This window comes from Dysidea avara, chromosome 13, assembly GCF_963678975.1.
Source record: "Dysidea avara chromosome 13, odDysAvar1.4, whole genome shotgun sequence".
NCBI lineage: Eukaryota > Metazoa > Porifera > Demospongiae > Dictyoceratida > Dysideidae > Dysidea > Dysidea avara.
The window spans coordinates 4,640,657-4,652,736 of NC_089284.1; the positions used below are offsets into that span (position 1 = coordinate 4,640,657).

Sequence of the window (12,080 nt, forward strand, 5' to 3'; positions counted from 1 at the left end):
CTACAACTATCCCACTAACAATCTCATTAGCAAATTCTTTTTAAAAAGTGACCAAGTATTTTATCTGGACCACATATGCCTTCAATGGTTGAACAATCTGTAAAAGATCAACAACTCCATTTAGTGTGACAGAAGTTTCAGGTATGTCAAGAATTAGTGACTTGCTCAGGTGTTTAGAAGCATGTACAACTGATAGTAAAGTTTGGGCCATACTTTACAGCAGTTCATTGTATTGCAAAATTTGTAGCTATCCATGAGAAATGCTTTGCAATGATACTTAGAGAATGTACTCGCTATGATCATGGGTGCAGTAATTAAATTGAAAAGCATTCAGAAAACCAATTTCACATTACTTTATACTCTTGTTTAGCACAGACTCACTGAAGTTGGGATATGTGCATATTGTGGACATGGGATAGAAAATCCTTGTTGAGTTTTGGTGTCACCATAGTTTGACAGATTCATACAACACAAATTCAGTTACAAAAATCAAGTTATTATTGTTTGTTTCTAGGACCCAGGTCACATACAACCAAGTACATATACCAACATGACAACCTACCCATAGGGTATGTATAAACAATGTCATAGCCAGCAGTGACTGTGCTTGCAGAAATGATACGCATGCATACACAGGAAAGAGTTTAACTAACGTCAGAAAATCACAATACTAAAATGTAGCTTGCATAAAAAAAATGAACAAACTATAGTGGCATTAACTGATTTATTTATGTAGTAGGTGTGAGATGTCTCTGAAGGTGACTCGATCAAAAAGTAAGGCCACTATGCACGATAAGGTGATGAAGGCCAGTACAATCAGCACATGACCCTAATATGGCACAGACTAAAGGCAACTGGTAGCTATCTGGCAGTACATCAATGGTGTAGCTGATGTGTACGCACTATGTGCATACACAACATTCTGAGCCATAGATGACATACTGGAGATGCAGTAGTGTATGCAGCAATGTATTATTGGCAACAATGATGATGGAAAATCCTTTTATTAGTAATCCAGGTGAAGGATGAAGCTGTCCTGCGCATGCAGCAGCTTGGGACTCGCTGTGCCACCTGGAAACACTTGTAAAACAAAAAGACACCAGTCATGAACAATCACAATAAACTGTGTTATAACTAGAGGCCACTGGTATGTGCCAGCAGTGTTGCATTGGCACAGTAATTACAGTCTATAATATTATGCATACATATTACACGACATATAGTATGTAGATAGTTGCACATTATTGTATATGCAACAATGCATCTTATAGATCACAGACCATTGACAACCGCAGAAAATAATTCCAGCTAGCAAGCCAGGTGAGTACAGTAAAAATGTACAAAACATTGAACCAGGTACATGCACCAACTTTGCAACCTATAGCTACCCATTGGGCGTGTATAAACAGTGCCATAGCCAGCACTCAGAGCATTGTGTATGTACCAGTGGAAATGATATGCATGCATACGTACACAGGCAAGGGAGTTTAATTGGTACACGTATACAAAAATAATTAATACAACTTGCACAAAAAAAAAGTCAGCTATAGTGGTATTAATTGATTTGTTTATATTGTAGGTGTGACATGTCTCTGAAGATGAGTCAGCAATGAAGTGACACAACAAGGTGGTGGAAGTGACACAACTGGCAAATGATCCCAATCAAGCCAATATGGCACAATAGACTCTTGTAACTAGAGGCCATGCCACATGTGATGTGCCAGTAAATCAGTGGTGTGGCATGCCACTAGTTGGCATAGTGATCACAGCTAGTTTACAATATTATGCATACACATACGGGAGATAGTTACACGTTGCATATGCAGCAATGTATCTTCTTGTTGATTGCAGCCGGATTATGTACCTCATTCACAATGATGTCACGGCCATAAAATGGTTGTGGACTTTCGTAAAATTTGTATGGACGACTGTGGGAAGAACTGCCTTAAAACTGGAAGGAGGTTCCACATGTATTTTTGGCGTTCTGCGGTATGACATCAAATCAGGTAGATTATGTCAAGTATGCTCATGCAATATCAGTGCAGTGCATTTTTAGTCAAGCAGTCTGCAGTCTCTTAACCAATTGCAATGATAATCAAGGTAAGTAGATGGTGGCCTTATATATACTCCTGTTAGTGGTCTGGGTGTATTCTATTTAATGCACAGTGTTGCTCACACCATTTGCAATTGCTTATTCATAAAATAGGGTCTAGTACATGAAAGCTACCAGAAGATACAGTTTTTCTCCTAAGATACATTATAATTAGACATTGAGCATAGTAAATTTATCACGTTTTTATGATTTAAAGTGTGCACATAGGGCCAACCTTTGTAATGCTTGAATGGCAATTAAGGGAATTATTCACATTTGTAGTAAAGAAGCTGGTCTACATGTGTTCATCTACTGAATTTTTAGTGATACTTTATAATACTTATACCTTCATGTTTATTAAATATTCATTTTACTAGAATATACGACTACATAAGGTGTGATAGTGTTAGAATAAAATGTCAAACTTGTTATATAATGTGTAGAATAAATAAAACTGTAAATTCAAATATGAAATACAAAAATATGTACATGTACAAAACTACAATGTTTACCATAGTAACCAGTTCAAGTGGTGTCTTCACATCATTAGCTGGAACCATGTGTTCAACTTGACTACAATACTTCTGATTGCTGCCTCCTTGTCTGGTGATTTGTGGGAAATTCCTGCGTAACACCAAGGGATCATGCAACACCTTACTGGATGAATTGGCTGCTGTGGCTGTGAAGTGGGACCAGACTGTGTACTAGGGTGGTAGGTACTATTAATATCATCTAGTGACACTTGTAATTCATTGAGGATGTCAGATACTGACACGTCACTGAAGTCACAGGTTGTCAAGGTTACCATCTCCTAATAGTCCTGGATGTTGTCGAAACTGTTACCATTGAAATCATTTAAACCATTACCATGGTGACACTCCAAGCTGTTAGAAACTATTGTGACTGTCCAAGCTGCTACTGAACAGTATTGGATAAGGACCCTAGTGAGAGGGGTGCCATCTTCAGTGTGGTCTGCAGTATGGAGTGATGTAATGGTTTATCATGGTGTGCAGTAATTTGAGTATTTGTTTGACACAGTATTGTTGTTAGTACATCGTAGATAGGTCTTGTTTGATGCTGCCAACCTGTAGGAAATGACAACAGTACTATAATATGCCAGTTACAAGAAATGTGTAGCTATTCACAAATACATTTTATAAAATTAATTATCCCATTTGGCATGTAACCACTGTATGGTAGTTGTCACTGGATTGTCTGCAGTCAGGTGATATAGTTAGAAGGTAGAAATGTAGCTCCTCCTAAGTGGGATGGGTAGGAGAACGAATGCTGCTACTGAAGATCATGTGATCACAGACAGACTCAGCCACCTCAGCATGTGATTACCATAATCGCTGAAAGATGAGTTCGGTACATAACTCCATGTAAATGGATGTAGTTAACTTACAGTCCTATTCTTGAGGGATACTGTCCTCAACCAGGAAGTCTTACTGAAAGACTTTTCATCCTTATTATTTTAAGTGGCAGGACTCGTCAGCTGGTAACCACTTTAATAACACATTTTTATTTATTTATTAAGGCTTTACAGCACTAGTGCTGAAAGTCCGTAGGACACCTGGTCTTACAGCCTGTTTAAAGTTGTTACACAAAGTGTGTTTGAAAAGGTGGAGAAAGGAGAAAAAATCCATGACTGGACCTAGGCAGCCTCGAACCTGCAGCCATCCGATTAACGCACATAAACCTACACTACACACACATACACATTACATTGCATTACACCACACACGTGCACACGTACACTAGATAGAGCAGTAAACTACACAGAGCATTACACTAAAACACGGGCACTAAATAAAATACACCTAATACCTGTGTACTACAAAATACCAGAGGTAACGTAAATGTCTGGTGTCGTGCCTAAGTATGTAAACATGAACATGAGGAGACCTGCTATCATACTGTACGTATCACACTACACTACACTTACTGTACGTATCACACTACACTACACTTACTGTACGTATCACACTACACTACACTTACCATATCAAAACTTGTGTCAAGTTTACCGCAAAAATTAAATTACGCGTATACGAAAATTTGACTCTGAGTTACCAGTAGAATCTCTCTTCCTACTTGATATAAAATACATTACTACAAACCTCAGTCCACTAGAAGCCCTGCTGCATCGAGTAGCATCCGAAAAGTAGCTCTCTGGGAAATAGGTATTTCGTGTGTCCATTCAAATATATGGAGTTTTTGTTACAAACGTTTAACCCACCAGAGCACTGGCAAATACTGTCGCAATCCACATAAATTTCCGAGAATTTCACACCAACCTGTTGCTGCTAGACTGCTCTAAATAATGCTACCCGTTTTAATGGGGATTTCCCCATGTGTGACTTAGAATCATCGCGATAAATTAGCCATGCGCAATCATCAATACGCAATGTATGGGAGTTATTTGCAATCAACGGACTTCAGCCTGAAAGAGCTGTGACTTCCCGGTTGAATTGAAGGTTAGAAATTGTTAATTCCACCCGTTTTTTTTTGGGAAAGTCTAATGTGTAAGGTGTAGCGAACCTTTACACTTTAAAAACATGTGTTTTGCGTACAAAATGTATTGAAAAAACGAAATACGCATATGGCTTCATTTGACAAAATGTACAGACTAGTTTTGATATGCTGTACGTATCACACTACGTACACTACACTTACTGTACGTATCACACTACACTACACTTACTGTACGTATCACACTACACTACACTTACTGTACATATCACACTACACTACACTACACTTACTGCACATATCACACTACACTACACTTACTGTACATATCACACTACACTACACTACACTTACTGCACATATCACACTACACTACACTTACTGCACATATCACACTACACTACACTTACTGTACATATCACACTACACTACACTTACTGCATACATCACACTACACTACACTTACTGCACATATCACACTACACTACACTTACTGTACATATCACACTACACTACACTACACTTACTGCACATATCACACTACACTACACTTACTGCACATATCACACTACACTACACTTACTGTACATATCACACTACACTACACTTACTGCATACATCACACTACACTACACTTACTGCACATATCACAGAATTACATGTACATTAAAGTCATCATCATGAACAGGCATAATTATTATATGGTTGTGCCTTCATTCATAGGCGAATCTATCCCCGGTTAGTTTATGTCTCCAGGCCTCATAGTTTTCTCAAACATTACATTATTATTTATGACGTAATCTCGACTACATTTCTTATTATTCTTAGTACTTGGTTGTATAAGTACTGTGGAGAAATCCCAAATGATTATAATGCACAGATATAATCACTTAAGTTATTACAAAAACTATCCAGGGAAGGAGAATTAACTATGTAGGGAGGGGGTTCCAAAGTTTAATCACTGAGGGGGAAAGGAAAATTTCTATGAGTCAATTTTTGTCATCAGTTGCTTGTAGTATCCTTTTCTTAATCGTGAATCATTAGGAGTAAAGTAATCTTTGGGAATATCAACAAGATCAATAATAATTTTATACATCATTACAAGTTTAGATCTCTCTCTTCTTTGTTGTAAAGGAGATAAGTTGAGTGTGCTTAGTATGCTAGTAACACTAGAGCGACTTGAAAAATCATTAAGGCAAAATCGTCAACAGTGACCCCTAGATATTTGGCAGATGTAACTTCCTTAATGGGAGGACTTTCAATATAATATGTGTGCAAGACCATGTACTGAATTGATTTACAATGCAAGCCACATACATGAATGCTGGGCCAGAGCACTATTAATTTTGTTAATGTGGAGAACATAGGGCAGGTACCAATATATTTGCACAACAGACCTTATGTCAGCATGTATGCAAACAAAGCGCCTATAACAAAACCCATCCAAGTCTTAGTCACCTAACGGTTACAAACCCCCCCCCCCCCAAAAAAAAACAGCCCCCCCCCCGTCAAATTTGATCTTGCCCAAAGCAAAAATTCACCTGGCCCTACATTTTGGCCAGGACATACTGAAGCTTCACCACCTTCACTCACTTTGTAAACTTCTCGGAAAGTGCGTCTCGGGCTGTATCTTGGGATCTCATGGAGTCTGCTGAGCTGCAGGCCATTAATTCTTCGCATTCTTGGAAATCCCTTGACTTTTTCAAGAGCTGTAGACAGATGTGTAGAGAAACACCTGGAGCACGTTACATAGATCTATAAGCGGCCGGTTCGTGTTTTGTTGGGATATGGTTGATAAACGGTAAAGCGGTGCTTTGCGCCGCTTTCCTGGTTTTATAATATGCTTTTATTTATAAGTTCATTTTTGGCACGGATTACCTTCCATAACTACGTACCCGGGATTGCGTACTGACTTCGTTAACACTTATCAACACTGCCAATCCGCGTTGTACTTCAATATACGGTCTTCTGTTAGTAATCGTAAACGTTTCCCGTAAAATCGGCCACCTCCTGGCGATTTTACTAATACGAAAGATTTAACCTCTTCAACATTATGTAAACAGTGAAAGAGAGAAACCATCATTATAATGATGAACAAATTAAATGTACATAAGTTAAATTGCATGTGAGGCCTCGGGCAACATGCGACCACAAAGTGAATCACCACAACAGAATCACACCATGGGCATGGCAAGGCAAAAAAAAAGTAGCTATTACAATACAAAAATGAAGAATAAAAGAGCCTATGATTAGTTTGTGTACCACTCCTTACAGTTTCTTGCCAGAAATATCCTCTGAGAAGCAGAAATACTGGCAAAGGCAGCATCATCCAACCAATTCTTGACAGCAGACTTTGGAGAATCAATATCAGGGTGAACAAACTTTAAAAGATTGAGTAAATTCTTGATAGAGGAAACTTGATAGTGGCCCAGTACTGTTATTTCAGTAGCGTCATAATAATTAGTAACATTCAAGCGGTCAAACTCAGCCAACAGCTGGAGATGTTCTGGTTTTTTTCTGCTTTCGTGCACGAGCAGACTCAATATGATGGTTAGAGTCCAGAGGGCAAGTTAATTCCAACAAAGCAACAGATGAACTCTGAGAATTATATAACACAATGTCTGGACGGTATGATGTAATAAGCAGACTAGATGAAATTGTTGACTGGGGGCAATGGTTTGCATGGAAATTAGGAAGATCTGCAAATACTTGAACGTGTGGGATGCCAGCAAAGAATTCAGTAAGCTTAGTGGTCAGTATGAAAAGAACTTGGTCATGACGATAATTATACCTTGATTGATTGAGTGCTGCAGGGCAGCTACTTAACACATGAGCAGTTGTTGGGCGCTGAGAATCACAAAGAGCACACTTAGCTTCAGATTGAATAGACCATCTCAATAAATTAACAGCAGTGGGTAGAGTATCAGATGCAGCACGAAGGAGAAAAGATAATTGACCAGGGTGAAAACCCATCACCAGCCTGTTCCAAGTTCTACAGGAAGTTTCTAACTCAGCTGAGTTCTGAAATTTGGATTGGACAGATAGAGATTGTAAATGGTCTTCACACTGCATCTTGGTATGTTCCCTTAACTGCTTCTTAGCCGTAACATACAGTGATCGGGCCGATGGGAAAGCAGATAATTGCTTCTTAGCAGAAGACAAGATGGAATAGTCAGTATCTTGGATTTGCAGTGCAGCACTCCCAAGTCGCAGCTGCAAGTTTAGTTCCTGAAGCCGCAAGTCAGAGGAAGAGCTGACACAAGCTAATAGACTCAGTTTTGCCTCCCTTGAGACATGAGAAATACTTGGGCAGCATACATCAGGATAGTAAAGAATAACACGTGTGGCACTTCGAGGCAAATTAAGCCATTTCTTTAGAAACCGAGTAGCAATAGATTCTGACTTAGAGATGGATCCATTAGAGACAGCATCAACACATAAATGAAACCTGAGCAAGGATATTATATATTTTCTGTAAATCCATAGCTTATACTCACCACGGATGGGGAGTGAGTTGGTTGCAGTAAGAAGATCAGTAAGACGATTTATCAAACGCTTGCTCGCAGCTTTCTTTGTAGCACTTAGAGAGACATCAAACAATTTTCCCAAATATTTGGTCTGTCCTTCTGTTATAGGTCTGGTTGAACCTTTGGATAGTGGCAAACCTTTCTGAACAACTTGGGTGTCGTCAAACAGAAAAGAAATGCATTTGGATGGTTTAAAAGTCAAGTCTAAATCTGCTGCTCTCAGGTCAATTGTTTGCAATACAGACTTATGAACATCGATATCACAGGATATTAGGGTGACATCATCGGCATATCCTTTGAGTGAGTGCTCCATCGAGTCAACAAACTTAATCGATGGTTTCCAGTTGACTTTAGTGAATGCAGGCTTTCCATCAAAGGAAACAAACTTCCTGGCTCTTTTAGAACATGGTTTCCACTCCACTGTATGTAAATCAATAACTTCAGAGACCACATGGTCATCACAATCATCATAAACAATTTTTGGATACACTCGAACACTTCTCAATAGACTGAATTACCAGGAAAACGCTTGAAATACAGCATAAGCATTGTGTAAGTGATTTTACAAGCCTCAATCTCGCTACCATATTTCATCGAATAACGACTCAAAAAACCAAGCTACAATCGTCATGTCTACCTTAAACGATTCGCCTGCGTCCACTCAACCAAAAGCATCATAGTAAGTGAGATATTTAGCCATTTAACAAGAGCTGAGATCCCCAAACACCTTTCAACAGCACGAAGCGGATACCACTATTTTACCACTCAGCTCATGCCGATTTTCTGGCTTTGACACAGCCGATCAGAATCTGTCTTCTAGCCATTGGAACTGTAGAGGGTAGCAGATATGATGCTGTTGAGCTCCAGTACTATGCCGCCTAGTACAACACTTGCGCAGTACACTACAAAGGAAAAGTGTTAACGAGTACAACGATGATCGTTCCTTTGAAAACCGGCCCGGGTACGTAGTATATACTATCTATGACTAGACACACACATACACTAATTACTAACACACGCCATTACTTAAATACACATTCAACAAGTTCAGGATGAGTCATTATGTCTTTGAAGCAACATCATTCCACCAAGTGCTAGCAGTTTCAAAACCATGGTAACGGATCGGCAGCCATATTTTTGTACCAGGCTGGAGATGGCAACGGTTGATTTCCCTCGCTTTATTTACCCAGATACTTAGTAAAGACATGGGTAATAGGTGTCAGAGATAGAATAAGATATGTAGAAAAGGTATCAGGCATTAGGAGATCCGTACTGCATTCCAACAGGGCTGTTTCGTAGGAAAGAAAAATCGATTATGCACCTATCAATATTATGCCCCACCACCCCCCTCCTGGGAAAGGGTGGGTGGGGATTTGACTTTTTCAAAAATCAAATTCCCCACCCGTTGGGGGCATGATGAGTAGTCAAATCCCCATGTAGTGTACTTTGGGAAAGTAGGTTATTCTTGCAGGAGGTGCATAGCTTGTAAAGTCAAGCAAGTGCTAAAATTTTTGAACAGTTAAATGCCCCACTAGTGGGATGATTTTTAAATCGGATCAAATCCCCAACTATTCCCCCATGTATGCCCGGGAGGGGGGGTAGTGGGGTTTAATATTGATAGGTGCATTAGGCTGAGTTACGGGCCATTGAACTGGCTAATAGGACATGTAACTTACAGTACAGGTCTTTATCCAACATCACACAACCTTATAGCCACATCCAGCCATCCCCGGGTTAGCCAGAGTTCCACAAAGGTTGGTGTGGCACGGCACAAAATTTGGTAAAAACAGCCAGTAAAAGCACACCACTCAATTCTTGATGGTAAATTTCAGTAGACATGGTTTCTACTGTCCAAACCAACAACCAGCAAGCGTTGAGCGGTCTTATTATGTTGGATGCTTTTCCAAGTCTAGGTGGAAAATTGATGTGCTAGTGGCCAGTTCTGAGTGGTGAATGGCCCGTAACTCAGCCTAATAGATTTTTACGCACTTCTCTTTCCTACGAAACAGCCCTGTTGGAATGCAGTACGGATCTCCTAATGCGTGATACCTTTTCTACATATCTTATTCTATCTCTGACACCTATTACCCATGTATTTACTAAGTGTCTGGGTGAATAAAGCGAGGAAATCAACTGTTGCCATCTCCAGCCTGGTACAAAAATATGGCTGCTGATCCGTTACCATGGTTTTGAAACTGTTCTATTGATATTATTATCCTCTTCGTAGCCGTTCTAATACACATCATTACTTAAATCATAGATAGTATTCTACAGGTACGTAGAATAGAGGTTTATGCAGGGGAGTGGCTGCATCACGTTTATGTGCCATTAACTCGCATACGTGTGTGTGGACGCCATTTGCAGTAGAAAATTTTATTGTAAAGTATTGTAGTCTCGTGCCCAGACCCCACCCACTGCATTAGTAGTGGACCAGACCAGACCCCACCTACTCAATGCAGTGGGTGGGGTCTGGGCACGAGACTAAAGTATTGTGGCGTTCGAGTATTCTAAGTATTTCATTGAGCTTATAGACGAATAAAAGAAGAGATATGGTGATAAAATGAAGATTGGTGCAAAGATCTGTAAGGGAAGGCAGGGAAATTTCATAGATAAGATTTAAGATTAGATCAAGGGGTCCGCAACTCCAAAAAATCCTGTTCGAGATTTCAAATCTTAGCAGATTTCAAGCAAATGTGGCAAGATTTCAGAACATTTGAAATTTTAAATATCCGGAATAATAGCATCACGTGATACATAGTATACGGAAATGCGTGGAATTCTTTTTCGAGTTCTCTGCAAACTTGTGGGGATGCTGGACGTAGCATACGTGACGCTGCAAATACGGAAGTATACAGGAAATATACAGAACTTCACAACAGTTTTCAGAGATTTCAGATCTCAAAAGGGGAGATTTCAAAGAGGGCTGTACGAGATTTCAAAGGAGTTGTGGACCTCTTGGATTAGATACTGGGCAGTCAGCTCAGCTGATTTGCCCAGGGGGTGAAAAACCCCAAAAGGTACAATCACATGCATACATTCTATTAACTAATAATTACAATAAGTAAGTAAGTAAATTCGTCTATGTCTCTTGATTCAATCACATTAATTGGTAAATTGTTCCAATCTTTAATTGTTCTAGGATCTTATTAGTGTTAAGGGTGGCTTGTGGTAGATTCAGGTGGTGTTGCCTTGTGTGAAATTGGGTACGTTGGAAATGTGCGGGAATAGAGATAGGTAGTGAGTTGTTAATTATTTTGTAGAACAATGTTAGCCTCGATGATTGACGACGCTGTTGTAATGTGGGTATGTTAAGAGTGGATAATAATGATGTAACACTGATAGTTCTAGAGTATTCAGATAAAATCCATCGTGCAGCTCTTCTTTGTAATTTCTCCAACTTATACGTGTCAATATTATAATATGGATCCCAGACTTGGGGCGGCATACTCCATGATGGGTCTAACTAATGTCAAGTATGCTGTTCTTTTAATATATCAGATGGACAGTTGTAAAGATTTCGTTTTATAAAATTCAATACTTTGGTTGATTTATTACTTATCGTTTGTATATGAGAGGACCATGACATAGTATTATCAATTCCTACACCAAGGTATGTATGGAGTTTTTAATATCAATAATTAGATAATTTGCTTTCGCATTGATAACTTGTGATCAACACAATCAATTGCTACCAAACTTGGTTACAAATACCATGTGCTTATGCACTCTATGCATACTAAATTGTAAGCGATTCGGTGTATTTGTTAGGGAGATATGGCACAAAATACCTGGAGGCGTCAAAAAACATGTGTGGGACAATTTCGTAGATTTCTGCTGCAAGCTACAAAGATCACCAATGCCAAGAAAACTATCTTACTTTGGTATGAAACATACTACAGAGCAAAGTTAGTCCTTAAAACAGCCACAGATACTATGCAGCACTGCATTTCTTGCTCAGTTGATTTCAATGCGCAAACATTCAGTTGCGT

The 12,080-nt window shown here is 39.3% G+C and overlaps 2 protein-coding genes across 2 annotated transcripts in view; one reads left to right on the forward strand and one right to left on the reverse strand.

Annotated features, from left to right (window-relative positions):
• Positions 1–4,409: 4,409 nt before the first annotated feature.
• LOC136243517 (probable serine/threonine-protein kinase drkD) overlaps positions 4,410–12,080 on the forward strand; it is a 36,412-nt gene continuing 28,741 nt past the window's right edge. The window contains exon 1 of the mRNA XM_066035023.1: positions 4,410–4,569. The gene's annotated coding sequence lies outside the window, so the exon portion shown is untranslated. The remainder of the gene's footprint in view (positions 4,570–12,080) is intronic.
• On the reverse strand, positions 7,049–8,404 carry LOC136243424 (uncharacterized). The gene has a single exon (XM_066034931.1). The coding sequence runs from the start codon at positions 8,402–8,404 to the stop codon at positions 7,049–7,051; it is 1,356 nt and encodes a 451-aa protein (XP_065891003.1).